At 39.8% G+C, this 22,448-nt stretch overlaps 1 protein-coding gene across 1 annotated transcript in view; it reads left to right on the top strand.

The window, feature by feature from the left end:
• Positions 1-22,448, top strand: part of LOC100489670 (uncharacterized protein C6orf132 homolog) — a 42,171-nt gene that overhangs the window by 1,324 nt on the left and 18,399 nt on the right. Inside the window, exon 2 of the mRNA XM_031896776.1 lies at positions 12,834-12,934. Within this exon, the coding sequence (XP_031752636.1) occupies positions 12,834-12,934 (101 nt within the window). The remainder of the gene's footprint in view (positions 1-12,833; positions 12,935-22,448) is intronic.

Here is a 22,448-nt window from a genome sequence, read left to right as displayed (position 1 = left end):
CAGTGGAAGTACACTTACATAGTAACATAGTAACATAGTAAGTTGGGTTGAAAAAAGACATACATCCAAGTTCAACCATAATGCCTTTATATAACCTGCCTAACTACTAGTTGATCCAGAGGAAGGCAAAAAAAACCCCATCTGAAGCCTCTCTAATTTGCCGCAGAGGGGAAAAAATTCCTTCCTGACTCCAAGATGGCAATCGGACCAGTCCCTGGATCAACTAGTACTAAGAGCTATCTCTCATAACCCTGTATTCCTTCACTTGTACTGAGAGCTATCTCCCATAACCCTGTATTCCCTCACTTGTACTAAGAGCTATCTCCCATAACCCTGTATTCCCTCACTTGCTAAGAATCCATCCAGTCCCTTCTTAAAGCTATATAATGTATCAGCCAGTACGACTGATTCGGGGAGGGAATTCCACAACTTCACAGCTCTCACAGTAAAAAATCCTTTCTGAATATTTAAATGGAACCTCCCTTCTTCTAAACGGAGTGGATGCCCTCGTATCCGTTGGAAGGACCTACTGGTAAATAAAACATTAGAAAGGTTATTATATGATCCCTTTATATATTTATACATAGTTATCATGTCACCTCTTAAGCGCCTCTTCTCCAGTGTAAACTTAAATCTTAAGGCATAATGTAGTAAATTGTGCAATGGTTGTCTTGTAACCCATGGCAACCAATCAGAGGGTAGTAAACCGTGTTGGACTTGGGGAAGCTGGCCCACCGGAAAGCCCAAGATAAGGGCTCACTGCCCAGCTAAGGGTCCCTTCACCACACTACCTGATACCCCCCTTTCTTCCAGTACCGATGACTTTCACCGCCAATGACAGCACCCCACACTCCACCACTATACTACATAGCTTGCTTATGTGCCTGAACCATGGGGTCCTACAGGACCGGGGCCTATAGAGTTTTCTCTTGGTGCACCAGCAGGCCAGTCCTATGCTGTTACTGTGTACTGGACAGCAGTTTGAAAACAGATATTAATGAGTTGCTATGGGTTAGATAAGTAGATATCCAAAGCCAATTTGCAGCGGGTCTTCATTTTTTTTGTTTTTCTAATGATTGTTGTGCACCTCTCCAGTTATATCTTATCTGGTTCTAGGCTCTACAGCAGGGATCCCCAAACTTTTTTACCTAAGAGACATATTCAAATGTAAAAAGAGTTGGGAAGCAACACAAGTGAAAAAATGTTCCTGGGGTGCCAAGAAAGGGCAGTGAATGGCTATTTGGTAGCCCCTATATGGACTGGCAGCCTACAGGAGGTTTTGTTTGTCAGTATACATGGTCTTTATGCTTAAAAAATTGCCTCCAAGCCAAGGATTAAAAAATTAAGCACCTGTTTTGAGGCAAATGGGAGCAGCATCCAAGGAGTTGGTGAGCAACATGTTGCTCACGAGCCACAGGTTGGGGATCACTGCTCTACAGACCCTAAAAACCAGAGAGTGGCTAAATGACAGATTGAAAGTTGAATGGGAGGGAGGTGGAGACCACTGTTAGTAGATGACAAAAGGCATAATTGGTGAGTTTGTGTGAACATTTCAGGAATATTGTATGAATGTTTTTCATCTAGGTGGAGTTATAGGTAAACTGATGTAAGTAGCTTACTAAGATCTTACATTGCAAAAGTGTCAAAATCAAATTATGTAGCATGAAACAAAGGTGAAAGAAATTTTTTTGTGATAGTTTGTTAGTTGAAACTTGAAGTGAAACAGGGCATTTTAAATAGTTCCACCTTACTGGCTCCTTTAGCTGAAACAAGGATATATCTGATGTTATAATAAGGCAGTTTCCTTTTTCCATCTTCCTAGTAGTCAATTCCTTTGAACACATTGATATGTGATTGCATGGCTGTATGGCCTAGGAAGTGTTTTGAATGATAGACTGGAATAGGACCTAGCTGGTAGTAGTAATAATAATAATTAGTACTCTAGCCCCACTGTTAAACAGGTTTTTTTAAACTGGGACTATTAACCCTAGCAATTAGCAGTTTGAAGTCCAGATTGGAGGCAAGCAGAATACACTGACAAAAATGAAATACAGCTTTGGGATCCTTTATCTGGAAACCTGTTATCCAGAAAACTCTGGATTATGGAAAAGCCATTTACTTCTGAAAAAAAATGCCTGCCAGCATTTAAAAACAAAAAGTCCAAACATTTTAAGGCCATGACCTGAGCTCATAAGCAACATACCTTTTTTGCTGATGGTTAACTCATTTTGTGGTGCAGGAGCATAATTAGAAGTACTTTGGTTACTTCTTCAGATTTCTTAAAAAACGTGGCTCTTAATTCACTCTGTGGCATAACTACCTACTGACAGTCACAACCCTTGCACAACTGCTAGGGAAATGCAGGGGCGATTCTGGACATATCGCCGCCTGAGGCGGCTCCTGGATGCCGCCCCCCCCGCTCCCCAGCGCTTACCTTCTGAGCGCAGGAGCGGGTCCGGGGGCGGTGAGATCGCTAGTGCACTAGAAGAGCCAAATTTCCGGTTTAAAAACCGGAAATTCAGCTCTGCCGCCTGAGGCGAGTTTCTCAACTCGCCTAATGGCAGAAGCGCCCCTGGGGAAATGGGCCCAGAAAGAACCCACATTTCTGTGGCACCCTCCCTCCTTCCTTCAACCATGTTGTCTGATCCATTCCCTTGTGGGTACAGGAGGGGGTTGTCGTAATATGATGTAGGGTTGGGCCCCAAACACTTCTTTGCAAGGGCAAAATGAACAGTTTTGACGTTGCAATGCTGCCATGTGCCATTACCCTAAAGAAAAATTAAGAGATTAAAAGGCCTTTGAATGCTTTACTGCAGTGCTGTCCAACTTCTGTGGTGCTGAGAGCCGGAATTTCTCTCACATATATGGTGGAGGGCCGCTAATGGAAGCCAGTTTGGCCACTCCCCCATTTTAAACCACACCCACTTCAAACCACACCCATTTTATCACAATGGTCGCTGATATCAACCATCATTCATATGTTGAAAAATTATATTATGTCATATTAAGACACACCCTTAAATCCATATGCCTCCTCCTCCCCTGTGGATAGCACAGCAACCCCCAGCATATAATTACACACCTTAGGGACCATTTAATGGCTATTTCCAACTGCTAACAAACTCCCAGAACAAACCCCTGCCAGGTTCACCTCCCACAGGCAGCATAGGGTAGGCAGCATATGGCACACACAGGCAGAACTCTGCCTGTCCTATGCTGCCTGTGTGTGCTATACTCTGCCTGTCCTATGCTGCCTGTGGGTGCCATACTCTGCCTGCCCTATGCTGCCTGTGTGTGCTATATTCTGCCTGTCCTATGCTGCCTGTGGGTGCCATACCCTCCCTGCCCTATGCTACCTATGTGCCATACTCTGCCTACCCTATGCTGCCTATACACAGGCAGCATAGGCCAGGCAGTACATACAATGTCTGAGGTGTGAAGAGGTGAACAATGGGGGTGATTACAGCCTGAGCCTGAGGTGTGAACCCTGCAGGGGGTGAACAATACAGAGATTAAAAGGTGTGAACAGCACAGGGGATAACATTTTTAAACAATACAGAGGGATTACAGCCTGAATCTGAGGTGATAACCATGCAGGGGGCCAGTTAATCACAGTACTGATGCCATTTAAGGCTAACACAAAGTTAAGCCATCAAAGCAGCCAGACAGGTGGGGGGCCACACAGAGGGGGGTCGAGGGCTGCATGCGGCGCACGGGCCGCCAGTTGGACTGTTCATATCTGTAAGATTATACCTAGGGCTGCTTACTTGCTGGTTCCAGTGCACAGGCTCCTGTTTGATGATCAGAACCAGGTCAGAATTGAAGCAGCCAAACATGGCAGTTGCCAACCCTGCTGTTCAGCTCTGCAATGGGATTTCTGATACAGGGGAGCAGGGCCATTCTTGGAAGCCAGGGAGCTCCAGTCAGGGAGAAGAGCAGGGAAATTAAGAAGGTTGTGTGTGCATCACAAATGAAATAAAGTTGGCAAAAAAAACAGTAAAATTAAAGAAAAACTTCTTTATTATGCCATCACTGCCCAGCCTAACGCATTTCTTGCCAAATGGGCACGTACTCATGGGCCCATTAGCCCATAGCAGAGCAGCAAACCTATGGTCTAGTTGACTTGACTGTGCAGAATTAAATGTAAATATATGCAGTCCTACATTATACAAGTTTAAACGCATTTTTCTTTGCATTAATCTGGTGCAGCCCTACTGATAAACAGTACATGGTATAATATCCTACAGGTTACAGTGGTTGGGGCGAGTGCTAAAATCTCTTTCTCTTTATGTTCTGTACATAACTCTCCATGATGGATCATTAAGCAATACTGTTGGTATCACAAAATGTTTTTCAACATTCTCTTTCCACTAATATTTAAACTGTTTGTTTTGCCCTTTAGCCTTTGAAGGGAAATGGTAATTTAGAAATGAATTCATAATTAAATGATTAATTTTGGAGGTCATTGCTAGCCTAAAATGGTAGGTAATGCAAAAGACTGCCACACAGCACAAGCAGAAACAATCCTGTAGTTTTGTTTATATACAGACATACTTGCTGCAGGATCAGACCTATGCGGTTGTAGGTAAGTGCTGAGATGTCTGGTTGAAACACATGACAAAGCAAAAGTTTATAGATTCAAGGTTACTGTTCATTCAGTATAACCAATGTGTCATTTTCCATATGCATAATGTCAAGGCAGGTTTGTCATATAAAAAACCTCCCGTAACTGCAGAGCAAAGGCCTTGCTGCAGAAAACTTGGATGTGATTTTACTTTCCTTTGATTAGTTGCTTAATGTCTCGTGAGTTTATGTTGTGGTTCAGGTTTGGCTGCCCTGTGACTCAACTACTGTTTACATGTGTGCAGGGATGTGGCACACTCTGTTCTCTATCATTTCTGTCTTGACCAACACAGATCTGGTACTCTCTATAACTGGATGCACATTTATTTGTTTTACCCTGTCTTTGCTTGTTGTGACATTAACAGATTCTCACTTTTTACATACAATTATGTTCTATTGAATGGATCTGTGAAGTAACTTAAGGTACTGCTGTTCCCTATTTAATATTTTTCACTCCTGCAGTTTGCAGTTTCCAGTTCAATACATGTTGTCTGTCTCTCTCCATTCTCTATTCTGGGGTCCCCAACTGTTCTTACCTTTGAGCCACAGTCAAATGTAAAAAGACTTGGGGAGCAACACAAACATCATAAAGGCTGTGATTGGCTATTAGGTAGCCTCTATGCACACTATCAGCTTGTTTTTATTCAGCCAAAACTTGCAACCAACCCAGGAATTTAAAAATAAACACCTGTTTTGGGGACACTGGGAGCAACATTGGTGAGAAACATGTGTTGGGGATCACTGATCTACTCTTTTGCAAAATGGCCTTCCTTACTGGGACAACACCGCACTGCCCAAAATTCAGATGCACCAATTGCTAACTGTCCAGGGCACACAGTTTTAGTTTTAGCTGCAAGTTGCAGCAACTTCTACCTCCTGTTGGCTTATTATCTCCCACACACTCATTGATGCTAATGGCTCCATTAACTTTAAATCAAAAGTGCCTGTTGCAGTCTTATACAAGTGATTTTGAACTGTGTTTTGTGTTCACCATGATGGTGAGACAGTTATTTCTAAACAAGATCATTGGCACTGCTAGCTTTTTTGTTTTGATTAAGGAATACTGTGAATACTGTTTAGCTCATATGTTTAGCTTATATGTCTAACAACTGGGTGTGTATTGCTAAGGGCATAAATTACATATTGCAAGCTTTTTTTTCTGTCTGGCTCATCACATGCTCAAACAAGCCTTTGCACTTTCAGTTAAATGACAGGTTACCATCACTAATTCACCAATTTGGATATTTCAGCACCTTAAACAAATTAACAATAAATCAGATTTATTTATTTTTTAATTATATGCCTTTCTGTTCTCTAACATAAAGGGATGCTTTCGATGCTATCATCCTATAATTCCACCTTTTAAATATTCCCATGTGAGGAACTTATCATATAACACTTGCCAACAAATAGCAAGTATGTTGAGTAAAGTAGTTGTAGCAAAAAGGCGTTGTGGGGGTGAAACGGGGAAGGGAAATCATATTTAAACGTTTCATCACTTTCCTTTAGTATAGGTCACATAGCAGCAGTTCTGTGCTTTATGGACAAAACCTAGACTTCTATATGAAATATTGTTAACATTAATGTGGGGTTTTGAGTCTTTACAGAGCTACAAATACATTTGCCAAATGTGCATAATTGAGCATTTGTAGAGCTTGTCACTATTAAGGTCTATATATAGAAGACTTTTGGGAAAAATACAAAATATTTTTTTTTTAAGACTGTGTCCCTTTAAACTGCTTTTTGTTTGCTACAGTTAGTGGCCCAAGCAACCAAAACATGAATGTAATGATCTATTTATATATTTTTTATGCCTCTTTAGGCTCTCTTCTGTTTCACTACTGGTTGCTTGTAGCCAGATGGATAAAATACCAAACTATAGTGGTGCAGATTCAAAAATGAAACAATAGTAAAAAATGTATGACGTCTGCCCCTTCCAGTGAGTTATGCAGGGGAGATTCTGGACATATCGCCGCCTGAGGTGGCTTCTGGATGCCGCTCCCCAGCGCTTACCTTCTGAGCGCAGGAGCGGGTCCGGGGGCGGTGAGAACCGGAAATTCGGCTCTTAAAGTTACCAGGAGCGGCTTTTTGCCGCCCCTGGTAACTGGGGCGCTTCTGCCGCCTGAGGCGAGTTTCTCAACTCGCTTAATGGCAGAAGCGCCCCTGGAGTTATGCATATGCTAATGTTGCTATTGCTTTTAATAAAGTTGTCATTTGAACCATAGCACTAGTCAGCAGTTATTGTGGTTTGGTACCGCAAAGTTATAGTTGAAATTTAACATTTTGAAGCCTGTTCTAGATATAATACAGTATAAAAATGGTGTAGAATCCAGGAAAATGTAAAATTGTAAAAAATCTATTGGTGGGGCCACAAAAATTGTAAAATGAGGCAAAACTTTAAAATCAGGGGATGTAAAATTGAGGTTTCACTGTAGTTTACTGGAATTCCTTGAGCCTTTATTAGATTCAGACTTTTGTTGTTCCTGTAACTTTGTACTTACCTTGTTTTAGTCCTTAATTTTCTCTTTGGTTTTCTACATGAATAAGTAATGTGATTTGCTGCCTGGAATAAGGAGCACTGAAAATATATATTTAAAAAAAAAAACACACACACACACTAGTCCATGCTGAAAAATAGTAAACTAATCACACATTCTCTGAGTGGGATAATTGGTCTATCCCTTTTAATGTGTCAAATGATTGGCCATTCTAATCAGTAATCAGTTTGTGCTGGGCACAGATAATTGAGGATTACAGTAGAGACAGAAAATGACTGATTTCAATGAAATATCTGTGGTCTTTGGTCAGCTTTGTCTTTGGCCAAAATCTCCAACTCTATTCAGTTACAATAACAGCTATAAGCACCAGTGTGAAAGGTGCCCACTTCCCCCATCCATGGCATTGTGCTTATGTAAAAGCTAAGTCACCCACAGTTGTGCAAATGCCCATGGGACACAATGACTTTGTTTTGCCCCCCTCCAGTAGGCATGTAGGAATGAAGAAAGGCATGTCTATCTGTATGACATCTAACACCAAGGGGCAGATTTATTAACATTCCAATCTGCATTTTTGCCATGATTTGAATTGTTCATTCAAATATGAGTTTCCAAAACTTAGATTTCCAGTATTTAAAAGCACAACAACCATAAAAAACTCAATTCAAAAGCTGTTGAGTTCATGTATACATATATAACACATCTCAGGTAAATCATGCCAGCCAGATACAATTAGTTGTTGCATTCTAGTCAGAACGTTTATGGTATTACATTCAATGCTTTAAATAAAGGGGATGTATGAAAGTAAAATAGCAAAGATCACTACAGATCTGTCATGTTTTGGTTGCAGAAAGCAACATGTTAGTGCTCAAGGTGATCCTGGCATCCTCCAGGTGTATTAGGCAACACCCATTATTAACTGTTCTTCTTTCTAAGGTGTGGGCCTGCAGATTTATATGAAACTTTACATTTGCTGGATCTGTGGGTAGGAACCACACCTTCATCATTAAAGGGGAAGTTCACTTTAAACTAACCTTAAAATGTCACTAATTGAAAAATTTCATGCAAGTAATACACAATTTTACAGTCTATTCACTACATGGATATCATATGTCATTTTACTTTGTTACACAAGCAATATGGCAGCTTTCTGTCATAAAATACATATATAAAATAAATATGGATTTCCAGCAGCTTGTACTGTTACTAACATGGGAATAAGCTTTGTCACAGAAATTTCTTTATTCAGGCTATACAGTGGAACATAATTTACAGTCTCCCAAAGATCCCTCTGGAATGAGACCTGGCAAGTGTTTGTGTATAACGTAATGCAACTGCTAGGTAACCACCTCCTTGTAGAATACAGAAGAACACAGCTGGAAATCGAATGTCTGGTATCTGCATTGGACATTGTGTGAAAATCTTCTGTAGTCTAATAGAAAGTTACCAAACCAGCTATTGATATAGGGATAATAATTAAAGGCCTGTCAGGTTGAGGATAGGGAAGTGTTTCACTTAGAACACCGCTTTCCACGCCCTGTTGCTGCCTAACGTGTACATTGTCCCCATGCCGCTGTCAAAAGTGGTCAGCATGCTGGGTAAATTTCCTGTCCTGCTGGTGTTTAAAAAAAATAAAATGGAGGGTAGGGTAGGCCATTGACCAGATGGAGTTTTCTACTCATGAACATCAGTGTCATACAAAGTAAACCTAACCCACTATCTTGCTAAAAATCTGGAATAATATAGTATAGAGTAACGAATTCCATGACTCATTATGAACAGGCCTCATAAAGTATTTCCTTGGTGTGCGGATCAGGATGAATGACCATAGGAATAAGTCATTATGAGTGAGTAGGATGCAAAGGAATGCTTTGTTTTACCAAATTTAATAGTTGCTGATGGCAAAAACAGTTGCAGGGTGTTTTACTGATATACTGAGATATAAGCTTACATTATCAGCAGTGGCTTCTATCGCTGCTTCCACCCTACATGAAGTACTGATAACATGACTACTGACGACCAAATTTTTATGCCAGGCATGGGTTTGCAGCAAATTTCCACATTTTGCCATTGGCGAATTGTCTTGTGAAACTTCAGCCAAGATATGCCGCAGAAAAAATTTGCGTGCATGAAAAATAGGCGTGGTCGGATAAAAAAAAATGTCTGCGACCAAAAAGATTTTTTGCCATTTTGCAAATTTTCCTGCTGTTTCGCAGATTTTTCGCCAAAGATTCGCTCATCACTAGACATGACAGGTAAGCTGAGCGTTTCGCTTCAAAGGAGTGGTCAGACCTTGTCAGTTACCTAACCAATTTATTGCTGGTGCATTTTGCAGTAGCATGGCTTTTACCACCTTTGGCAGTAGCATGGCGTTTACCAACTAGAAGGAATCTGGACTGATAACATTATACAGCTGTAACAGCAAATAAGGACATGGCAATTTTACAGCAATATAAACAACTCAATAAACAGGCAATAAAACACAACCATGTTAATAACTAACTACCTAGTGGCAAACTATCAAACACTTGCTGAGAACCCATAACAATTACAGGACATTCCCATGCTGGGTTTTAAAAAATCATTAAAGTCCATTTATAACGCCTGTGCTTTGTTTCATATGTATCAAGGTCGGCACAGTAGTTAGCAACATTGGGGTGCTATTGGCAAGGAGGTAATATGTTTGTGTGGGATTTCTAGTGGTACAATGGATTTCTCCCAAACTCCAAAAACCTTCTGGTGGGTTAATTAGATTCTAATCAGTGGCGTTTCAGACCCTTTTGTTGCCTGCCCAGTGTCGGAGAGCTCAAACGCCCCCTGTAGTGTTATAATGTACATGGACACTCAGTGGTATACCCCATTATTTCAGCAGTATTGGATTTTATGCTAGGGAAATATGCCAAAATTCACAGGATTCTGTAATATGGATGCACTGTATTCACCATTTTTGGCCTTCTCCAAATATCCAGTCCTCTGCAAAAAAAATTGTTCAAATACATAACCAAACCAAACTGGAACTCTAATTTACATATTCAAATCTGAGCAAAATCCCCCAAAACATCATTAGGAAAATGTCATTAATTGCCATGAGTTGTCTCATTTTTTAAAGTGACATGACATTAAAGATCTGAAATTTGCTCACCCAGTCACTCAAGATCTGACTGAAGCCCAATTCTGTAAAGCTGGCCATACACGCACCGATACTATCATACGAAACCTCGTTTTGTACGATATTCGGTGCGTGTATGGCATGTCGGCGAGTCGACCAATATCGCAGGAAGCTGCTGATATCGGACGACTCGCCGATCGGCCAGGTTAGAAAATTTTGATCAGGCGCCATAGAAGGCGCCTGACCAAAATCTGCCGTCAGGGCTGAATCGGCAGAAGGAGGTAGAAATCCTATTGTTTCTACCTCCTTATCTGCCGATTCAGCCCTGACTGTGTGTGGCGGATCTGACGATGTTTCGTGCGATCGATGGTCGCACGAAACATCGTCAGATCGCCACGTGTATGGCCAGCTTAAGAAATGCTGGAAGTAGCCTGAATCCTGAACCAAATGCTAGATTGTGTGTAGGATTGTCTGCAGGAAACTAATCTTATTGTGGAAAATGGTACCTATCTTTTTCTCTGAAGTTAATCTCTGGAATTCTAATGATAACTAGCTGGTCGACTTGCTTGGTGTCTCACTTTATCTTCTGGGTTGCAGGTTCTGCCCACCGAATTCTATAAAGTATTTGAATAGCTATTTGTATCTCTTTCTTACCTGTATTTCAGGATTTCTGGAGGGACAGGGAAGGGAATTCATGGAATGTTGTCTAGTCTGTAACACAGTTATTTGCTATCTAGATGCACTTTGGGTAATGGAAGTTTTGTGGCAATAATATAGTTGTCAAAATAAACAGCTATTGTTTTCCCTAACAAATATTGTTATTATTTAAATGTCAAAATTCTTTATAGCTTTTATCTTAACTCCTATCTGTGGGCTGGCTTAACATTTCAGCATTAGGAAACTAAATATTTATCATTGCTTAGAAGTCATTTAATAGGTCATACAATTTGTATCTGGTTACTATGGGTTACTAGACCTATCAGGTATTTGACAGCAAATGTTACCTCTCAGACAAGGTATGAATATTGCAAATTTTATTATATCATAGCTGAAAAGTTGCCTTGAATATGCCCATCTAAAGCACACTCCCTTTTAATAAGAAAGATTTATGTCGGCATAATTCTGCACAATGCTCGTTATTTAGTAAAGGATTATGTATCATATGGGGAAGAGGTGCTGACAAGTGGAATAAATAAGCTGACTCCCACATTGCTAAAGTTTAAGTGTTCATAGAAGATTTAATGAGTAAATACCAGGCACCAAAGAAGCAGAGCACAATGTTTTGGGTATGTGGGTCTACCCTAGATATGCACTTTTTTAGATTTAGTCGAATACTGAACTGAATCTGGGATTTATATCAGTCCCATCTGAGTAACGTAATCGATTGTAGTTCAGCATAATGAACCAACCATTGTGATTATCCATAGTACGAAAAATGAACCCAAGGTACATGAAGATAACTCAGTTGTACTTACTGTACAGAGGAGAAGATAATCACTATCTTGCATGTTGATACCATCCTCTCCATCAGAATCTGCAGAATGTAGTAATAATGGGATGAGTTTAATTATAAAAACAACCAAAACACACTTTTTCATTAAACCCTTTTTGTGCTGCGGTCTACAGAATCGTCATTTAGTATAGTGCCCTTTGCAACAGTTGGTGCTGGTTGCCTAAATCACCAATTTGCAGCTGCTCGTGGCTTTGGTTCCTTAATTATCTTACACTATGTTTATATTCCATAAAATGCTTTCCTTACCTGCCACATTTTTAATGTTCTATAGGTGCTCGTTCAGCCTAAAGTGTATGGGACTTGAAGCAGGGGTGTTTCTAGACCTAGTGACGCATTAGGTGGCTTTCTTGATGCCGCCCCCGCACTTACCTTTAAAGCGCCAGAGGGTGTCAAGGAAGTGCTGCGTCCTCAGTGAAGAGAAGCTTGATTGTGCTTCCTGCACTAGACAAGCCAAATTTCCAATTTATAAAACAGAAATACAGCTTTTAAAGTTACCAGTTAATTAAAGTTTCTCAACTTGCCTCATGGCAGCAGCACCCCTGACTTGAAGTCTGTCCTACATAGCCCAAAAACACTGTCCATATGGATTCACAGTTCTGCAGAATACCTTACCTTCCTTTTGAATTAGTATACGGGCTGGGTATATGGGTGTCATGGGTGGGTTTTGGAGATATGTCAGTAGATCTCTAGGCAATTCTTCTACCTCCTTCATGGCTCTGTTTAAAATACCTCATGTGTAATCCCTCTGAAGGAATTTACTAGCTGAAAATGCTTACTTGCTACTTTTAATGGACTAAATAAAAAAATCATCAGGTTCCTTTATTAAACTGTTTATAAACTGAATATAAAGGCAACAAATTCAAAAACATAAATTATTTCCCTCATTATATTAATATCTACATCTCAAAAAGTTAATGCATGTAAATTCCCCCTTTAATTTTAAACCCAATAGATTTTTAAGCAGTATGTTATGTGTAATTACGATATCTGTTTGTAACATTGTACCCAGTAACTTCTTGAGATACATATTTACCAGCAGAACAGGCTATGAATCCTTGTCTTATATGTTCCTGATTTTGTGGTCTTTCCCTAGATATGCAGTCATCATATGCATTTTTAGAGGATTCTGGGAGTGCAACTTTGAAAGCTCGTCCTGGGCCTCGAATCAGACCTCTGCTTCCAGTCACTACAAATGTAAGTACTTTATTATTGTTTATTATTTGTTATAAGGGCAGCATGGTGGCTCAATGGTTAACATTTTTGCCTTGCAGCTCTATGACCTTGAGTTTGCTTCCAGTCTGGACACTGTCAGCAAGGAGTTTGTATGATCTCTCAATATCTGCAAAGGTTTCCTCCTGGTTTCCCCACACTCCAAAAGCATACAGGCCTGTTAACTGGACTGTAGTATGTGGCATAACTGTTTCTATATGCTGTGTCACTTACCTTATAGATTATTAGTAATTCTGCTTGTTTAAAGAGATCTGGAAACTACACAGTGCAAGAGCACTAGTCTTCATTTCAGGAGCCAAATAGCAGCAGCAAAAGTCTAATACCCTCAGTTAAACTAAAGTTTAACTCAAAATACTAACCTGCTGTTTCTGTTGCTTAGGGCACTTAAATGGTATGGTCTTTTAGAATTTCTGCACTGCATACATAGTTGGGGTTCTTTGTGTCAGAGATTAGAACAAGTATATAGGAAAGATTAGGTTAAAAACTAATATCCAGCTTTTCTAGTCAAATCATTGCAGTTGTGTCTCTATTCAGAAGGGATGAGATGGCGGTTCAAACAAGAAGTAAAATGCAGGTTTAGATAAGTATATTTTGTGTGTGTGTGTGTATATGTATATATATATATAGGTATAGGACCCGTTATCCAGAATGCTCGGGACCAAGGGTATTCCGGATAAAGGGTCTTTCCGTAATTTGGATCTTCATACCTTAAGTCTACTAAAAAATCAATAAAACATTAATTAAATCCAATAGGATTGTTTTGCATCCAATAAGGATTAATTATATCTTAGTTAGGATCAAATACAAGGTACTGTTTTATAATTACAGAGAAAAAGTAAATCAATTTTAAAAATGCTAATTATTTGATTATAATGGAGTCTATGGGAGACAGGCTCTCTGTAATTCGGAGCTTTCTGGATAATGGGTTTCCGGATAAGGGGTCCGATACCTGTGTGTGTGTGTGTATGTGTGTATATGTATATATATATATATATATATATATATATATATATATATATATATATATGTGTGTGTGTGTTGGCACCTGTTAAGTGCTGATATTGGAAGATATATATATAATTTCCTGGATAATCTGTAGTGCTGTGGGTAGTGATGAACTACAGTGCCATCTGTAGTGCAAATCACATGTATGGCTTCAGCCACAGGGCTCCCTGAATTGATGTACCAATAACGATTGTTTCTATGACCATTGGTCTATGTCGATAGACATAGTACATTTGCACCTAAAGAATTATGCACAGTTGTCCTTCTGACAGTGAGCAGAAATAACAGATTTTATTGAAAGATCTTTCAGTTCAGGCCAAATCGCTAATGTCTGCTTTGTGATCACCCCGGCAAACTGATTGACGCTGGTATTCTGGGGGGGAAAACATGTCCATTTGCACTAGAATTTACACATTGCACTCACAGGGGTAAATGAGCCAAAGTAATAAATAGTCTTGGCGGCAAACTTTTCTTTCCCAACTCTCCCCATCCTTTGTCTTGCATGTATACTGGAGTATTACTTCAGAAGCCATATCTGGTATAATGCTCTTTATGAAGGTTGCATTTTGTTCCTGCTTGGTATGCATTGTATGTTGGCAGATAAGTTCACTTAAATGCGTATATGAAAGTACACATTCTAAAAGTGCCCTTTGTATACTGCTGAGTAAACACGCTGCAAAGGAATCTGACCTTTTGAAACGTTATTTTATTCAAGGTATGTAAGTGTCTGTGGCTGTTACACAGATTGTTGCCTTTGAAAATCCGTCAAACGTCAAATCTATAAGCTACATGATTACCGTTGAAGAGGAGCAAAGTTAAATATAATGCAGAAGAGAAGTATTTTTATGTTCAATTGTATTTCTAATAGACCAAATACTTCACATTTTTCCATTTGACTTTCTAACCTAACAAGGCTGCATGCCAATTACTATGCATGGGGTAAACAATATAAATAGATTAAATGCAAACAGGCAAGTGACCATGTTGATCCTTTATTGAGAAACAGTTGTTTCCATGAGTACTTTCTAAACTGAAGCAAAATAGAAGTTTCAAAAAGTTCACCCACCTCTAGTGTCAATTAACATGTCAGTCTCTTGAACTGTTGAGAAAGTGATGAGCGACATGAGACGTGTGGAATGTGAGACTTCACAAATAACTATAAATAGGGTGCAAACAAACATATTTGCACAGTAAAATGATCACAGGATATAGTGAAACACCAGACTAAAGGAAACCTATTGTACGCTTGTAGGGGTCCTCTGCAAATTACACTGTTTAACATTGCTCTTCAAAATATCTGATTCTCAGTAACGTGTACCCAGGGCTTGTGACATAGGATAAACTTTGTATGGACGTGCAATTCTTCTTGCTACTAAGGCAGCGGCCTATGCAGCTTGCAGAACGTCTAGCCCATTTTAGCTAGTAATGATCATTATCTTCATGGAATCTGGTCATCCACTTAGGACTGTAAAGAACTGGAGGTGTTTTTCTGTATATCGGGCTGTATATGGCAGGGATCCCCGACCTTTTTTACTTCTTTTTTTAATCACACGTAGATGTAAAAAGTGTTGGTGAGCCACTCCATTATGAAAAAAGTTTCCTTAAGGATGTCAAATGAGGGCTGTGAATGGCTATTTGTAGCCCGATATGGCTGCTAACCTGCTTCCAACCAAACCATAAATTTAAAATAGGCACCAACCAAAGTGGTTGCTGAACAACATGTTACATCATAGCTATTGGTTGAAGACAACTGGTATATGGATGGAAAAAGTTGCCATCGCCCTTTGCAAATGTATTGCTGATTTTGCATTTTTCAGCAAAGCAAAATAAGACCGATTCGCTCATCACTTCTTGTGATATGAAAGAGCCTGGAATATTTTATGCAAGTTACCCTTTTTAACATGATTAAACCAAATGTAGTATATGCATGCATGTATATGTGTAATATCTCTTTTTCTCTTTCACATTTGTCTCCTTGTGGCATGAGTAGAAGGAAGAAGGTCTGTATGTTGTCTGTTTTGGTATCTAACTGGGTTCTTGGGAATACCTCCTTCATTCCTTAATGTGCATCACTGCACTTGGGATCATTATGTCACATTGTATTAAACTAGTGATCCCCAACCAGCGGCTTGTGAGCAACATGTTGCTCACCAACCCCTTGGATGTTGCTCCCAGAGGTCTCAAAAGAAGGTGCTTATTTTTGAATTCTTGGCTTTTGGGCAAGTTTTGGTTGCATAAAAACTAGGTGTACTGACAAACAGAGCCTCCTATAGGTTGCCAGTCCACAAAGGGGCTACCAAATAACCAATCATAGCACTTATTTGGCACCTCTGGAATCTTTTTTCATGCTTGTGTTGCTCACCAACACTTTTTCACTTAAATGTTGCTCACAGGTATAAAAGGTTGGGGACATCTGTATTAGACTTTGTTCAATATTTCCTATTGCATTGGACAACTGGCTACCAAGGAAGCTGCCTATTTGTTTCAGCTTTTCCTTGACCCTCTTCTGTAGTGTTTAATTTATAAAAAAAAGGTACACAGATAATCCAATATTTGCTTTCACACATTTCCATAAATTAGAGGACTGCCTACTGTAGGGATACCAGACATCTATCCCACCCAGCTGACGCGCACCCACAAACATACTTTATACCTCCCTCCTCCTGTCTTCTAATCTAAATCTGGGATTCCAAAGGGGCTCCTTGGGGAAGTGTGGGCATGGGTGCAATCCCACCCCCTACCCTCATGGTAGTTACTCCACCGTCTTTAAAACAAGGTTTGTTGAAAATCCACAAGCTGCATGGCTAGTCTGCAGTGAATTTAGATATGTGCTGCTGACTGCACTGATTTTTAAGCTATATGAATCCACCTAAAACTCTGGGAACTCATTCTTTTGTACAGTAGTGAAAAAGTACAGGCTGCACAGATGTTGTTTGTTACACAGACAAGGAAATATCTTTCCCCAAACCTGGCACCTGCTGGCAGTAATCTCAAAACCAGGAAGAATAAGGTGTATAATTTAGATAACTTTGATGTTTTACAGTTTGCATTTTATAGATTGAAAGCCCCACTGGAGGAGGGACTCATTTGAGTGACATTTTCATAAAGCACTACAAAATGTCAGCTCTATAGCAATAAAGAATCCTTACAATAATAATGCAATCGTCGAAAAAAGACGGAAGAAGCGAGAATTTAAAGTGGCAGTATGCACCCCTTCTCAACATGAACTGAATGTATAGAGCATGTGCTGAACTTACTTTTTGCTTATTGTTTTAATTAAGCAATAACTGGTTGCTGTTATTACTGGTATTAAACAAAAACATGAAGCCAGCTTCACTTTCATACTGCCTGATCCTGAAGAACTTCAAAGTTGCTGCTAAAACTAATTACCACTGAGAAAAGCCATGATAATGATCTGTTCTAAGGCTTCTGATTAGAGAGGGTTTGTTTCTTCATAGGTAGATAGGGAACTCTGAACAACTTGCCTTTTTTTTATAAAAAAATTTTTATCGATTTTTTTTTTTTATCGAAGCAATAGGCAGAATGTAATTTCCACACACGTCCTATTTAATGTGCTCAGTTTTTAGATGTATATTGTTCCTTTTCTCTTGAAAAGGAGAAACTCTCCGCCACAGTAAAATATGATTCCTTTTAAGAACAAAAATTTGTCTGTAAACACAATATTTACTTAGTGCAACCCATTTTCCTTTGCATAACATTGGGCTCCCCTGTCAACACACCAACTGCCTGCCAACACCAGACACCAAAACACTAAGATTAACTCTATGATTAAACTGAATGGTGAAACCTTCACTCTTTCTTAAAGGAGAACTAAAGCCTAACTAAAGAAGCAGGCTAGAAATGTTGTACAGGTATAGGACCCGTTATCCAGAATGCTCGGGACCAAGGGTATTCTGGATAAGGGGTCTTTCTGTAATTTGGATCTCCATACCTTAAGTCTACTAAAAAATCAATAAACCATTAATTAAACCCAATAGGATTGTTTTGCATACAATAAGGATTAATTATAAAGGAATTCTAAAAGGAAATCAGTTTTAAAATTCTGAATTATTTGATTAAAATGGAGTCTATGGGAGACGGGCATTCCGTAATTCGGAGCTTTCTGGATAACGGTTTCCGGATAAGGGATCCCATACCTGTACAATATGTTATGGGATTCCATACCAGCCTAAGGCAACCACAGCCCTTTTAGCAGGGAAGTAACAATTATTCAAAGAGGAATGCACATTACATTACAAAATCAAAGCATAATAAATAATAATAATGGGCTTTATTATGCTTTGATTTTGTAATTTAATAAATATTTCAATTTGTAAGAGTGTACATTCCTCTTTGAATAATTGTTACTAGTAATTAGGGGGCTTTTCTTTGGGCGGCCCCCTTAGGAATAGCACCTTTCTACGTACATTTAAGGGTGTGCACTATTTTTTCTTTGTGCTTTAGCAGGTCAGATCTGTGCCTCCAAATATGCCCCCAGTAGCTCCCCATCTTCTGCTGATTCACTGCACATGTTCTGTGCTGGTTTCAGTTACTGAGCTTAGCAGCAGACGCATATTATACAATATATATAGAATTTAAATGTCTTACTTAAATTACTTAAACTTACTAAATTACTTATTAGTAATTAATACAGATAATTACTACATGGCAGCTATAAAACCAGTGCAATAAGTATCTGAATATAATAATCAGCCCTGTAGCTTGAGCTTTTATTAAAGGCCAACCTCAATTTCTGCTTGATAATTTGCGACGACCCTAAGCTCCAGGGGCGGGCCAAGCCGTCTGGGCGCCCTAGGCAACCCGGCCGGCCACCTCGCCCGCCCCCCTCCGTTGGCGCGCATGCCATGCCGTGGGTCATTACCCCCGCCGTTTGTCATTAGCGGCGGGGGCAATGGCAAAGTAGGGGAACTAGTGGTAAGCAGCAGAGGCTTCTGCCTGGCGCCCCCTAATCATTGCGCCCTAGGCAGCTGCCTCTTCTGCCTACCCCTAGTTCCGGCCCTGCTAAGCTCAGCTTCTCAACAGCTGCTATTTAGATGCTGAAACTATAGGCTGGACCAGTAAGTACAGTATATAAAATATGGAATTTTTAGGCTAATTCATTTTTAGGTTTTAGTTCTCCTTTAAGTGGGCCCATTGCGTGTTCTCATTGGTCAGCCAGAAAAGAAAATCCAGTCTACTACTAGCTTCAAATGGTGCATATAGGAGGTCTTTAGCTGCCCTAGGAGTGACAGAAAACCTACCTTCTGCAAACTTAATAACCAGAAAGAAAAGATGGACATCTTTATAGACACTGTCCATGTCATAGTGTGATTTCTTGGCACAAAAAGGGTTACATTACAAATGCACTCCTGCTACAGCAAGAACAACAGGCTGGTGCTAGATACATTGGAACGCAACATGCACTACAGTCTGCATCCAGCACAGGCCTTAGGCACACTTAAACACTTGTGAGGGTGCAACCTATCTGACTTTTTAGATAATTTTTATCTAAGGACCACCTGGAAAAAATGGCATGACCTTAAAGTTCTTTAAAAATTTAGACTGCACATGGGATCATGTGTGTCATCCAAATAAAGAGACCAGCATTCACAGGAACTTACAAAAAATAATATCATTTACTGTGTGGTCTTAATTCAGATGGTGAAAATTAAAACCAAAACCTCATTTACACGGTAAAGCTTTATTAATTTTGTATATTCTTGTGAATGTTTGTCTCTTTATTTGCACCTTTGGATATATATACACACACATACATACAATATAATGTATAGTTTGTAGCTGTGTAGCTATATTATGTGTTATGTATAAGTTTTGGTTTTTTTTTGAGGGTTTCACAAACCAACCCATACGAAACAGACTCCTAAGGTACAGTATGTAGTGACACCACTTAGTTAAACAGTGACAGAATGGTAGGGTGGGGCTGCATTATACATGGGGTAAATATTTGAAGATGTTTGTGCTTTTAGTTTTTATTAGTGCACTAAAGGTTGAATTGGTATAAATTGCTTGCTGCTACATATTGTAATAGGGAAGTTCACATTAAAGGAGACCTAAACCCTAAAAATAAATATGGGTAGAAATACAATATTTTATATACTGAAATAGCACCGGCCAAGAGGTTCAGCATCTCTAGATTAGTAATGATCTCGGCCTTCAAAGTTGTCACAGGAGTTCCCCTGTTGTTAGGAGTGTCAGTGGCACTGCACATGATCAGTGGGCTCTGAGCAGCTGTTGAGAAACTAAGCTTAGGGGTCATTGTATATTATTAAGCAGAAAATGAAGTTTGTCATATAAGCTGCTGCTACAGGGCTGATGCTACATGCACTAGTTTCAGAGCTGAATAATCTCAATTATATACTAATTATCATTATATTGTGACATTTATATTCTATAGTATATTGTGAGTTGGTCCCTAAGCTCAGTAATTGATAGCAGCACAGAGCATGTGCAGTGAATCAGCAGAAAAGAAGATGGGGGGCTACTGGGGCATCTTCGGGGGCACAGATCTTCCCTGCTAAAGGGCTGTTGTTGGCTTGGGCTGGTACAGAAGCACAAAACGTAATTTACCCAGTTTCTGGCCTATTCTTTAGTTAAGCTTTAAGTGTAGCCCTGTATATTTTTACTTTTGGCATGAATAATACAAATTGCTAGTTTTCATTTAGTGCTTAGAAGATCACCCCCTCCACTATGCAGAGTAGGACAACAAAAACTGAAGAGAAGTAAGGGCATCACTGGCTTCAAGCACGTTCCAAGTCTCTGTCTCACCTATTTGCATACCATTAATTTAAGGTCCTTCTTCAGGACCTTGGTCCCTAAGGGAAAAGTGTTCATGTGAAACGTCTCCACCTTTGATATTAGAAGAACAATTTCTGATGTCTGGCTCGCCCTATTCCCATCATACAGGTTTTAATTGCCACAATTGGTTGTGAGCCACAGGAACAAAACAATGGGCCAGACACCAGCATTAGGCCTGGACTGGGATTCAAAACACACCCTGGTTTCTCAATTACACAGAAGCCCAAACAACCCCCTACATGCCCAATAAATAATAACTGTTGATGGCGTCTTACAGCAGCCCCTCTGGCATTTGCCAGAAACCACAGATTGCCAGCCCAGGCCTGACCAACCTGTATATGGCTGTGCAATTTTGTTATAGAAGAGTCTGTAGACATAAATGGCGAGCACTGGGCTGGCTGGGCATAGGAGATGGAATGCACTATGGGCATTGGTTTGATTGGTTTTGTAAGATTGTAAGCTCTACTGGACAGGCACCTCCATCCTCTTGTCTCTTTTGATTTTTAACTTATTGCAACTGTACCTTGTATTTATTTGTATTTATTGTTATACTTTGTATTTCTCTATTTTATCTATAGTTGTGGTTTTCTATGGGGATATTTTTTTAAGTTACAGACTATGCGATAAGGGAGAGGTGGGGGGTGTCGAGGCAGGCCAGTTAAGGGGGCTTAGTTCACCTTTAAGCAGAAATTGCAAAGTGCCCTCTGTTTTGCCTCCAGCAGAGACTTGGAGCTGAGTTCTGTGTACGCTCATTGAAAAATTTGCACTTCTCACTAAAGGGCCGTAAAACCCCTTGAAAACAATGGCGGGCATATATACTTTTCATATTATGTGCACAGTCTCTCCTTTCCATTGTATCTTAAATAGAGATGATATTTGCCTCACCTCTCAGGGGAGTTGATAACAGCCAATTTAAAACCTGCAATTCTGCTAGGGACAGGTTATTCAATATAAATTCCTAAGGCACATATATTTCACACCCACCAGGCTTCAGGTAGTGGTAGTGCTATGGTTTCCCCCCCCGTGAAGAAATACCTGTTGTCATCCTTGCTGCCCACCAGTGGCGTGGTGACGGGCAGACTTTGGCTAGAAAGTACACATTTGTTGCATTTTCAACCCATATCCACCTGTCACCAGCTGCCATTCATGTCAATGAAGTGTTTCTCTGGTGGTAGAAATATGCCAGTGGAGCATTTGTGTGCCACTAGCCTTCGGACACCATACTTTGCTAGAGTTTGTTCTAGTATCTTTGGTTGTATATCTTTCATCCTTTCTTGTTCATTACAAATCCTTTTTCCTTTTATCAATTCTCAGACATATTGTATATTAATGCAAAGGGGTGTCTCCCTCTGTATAGTAGCAGTATTAGAGCACCCACCATGAATTATTGTGCCAGAAGCCAGTAGTGATAAAAGCTAAAAAATAATTTGTATAACAACACAGTGGGCACTGTATCAGAGCACTTTGAGCCCACTTTATGTATATCAGATAAGTTGTCTTTCTGCATGCACTGGCAATATATAACAACACGTTAATGGCATTTTGTACTTATATTGGAAAACCTCTCTAAAACAGTGCTTTTGTGCGATATTCATATCAGCATATTGACATAGTTTAATGAAAAGAGGGTACCCCTGTCTTCATTCTCATTGGAGGA

This window comes from Xenopus tropicalis, chromosome 2 (genome assembly GCF_000004195.4).
Source record: "Xenopus tropicalis strain Nigerian chromosome 2, UCB_Xtro_10.0, whole genome shotgun sequence".
Taxonomy (NCBI): domain Eukaryota; kingdom Metazoa; phylum Chordata; class Amphibia; order Anura; family Pipidae; genus Xenopus; species Xenopus tropicalis.
The sequence above is the reverse complement of the archived record's forward strand: the minus strand, read 5'-3'. Positions and strand labels throughout refer to the sequence as shown.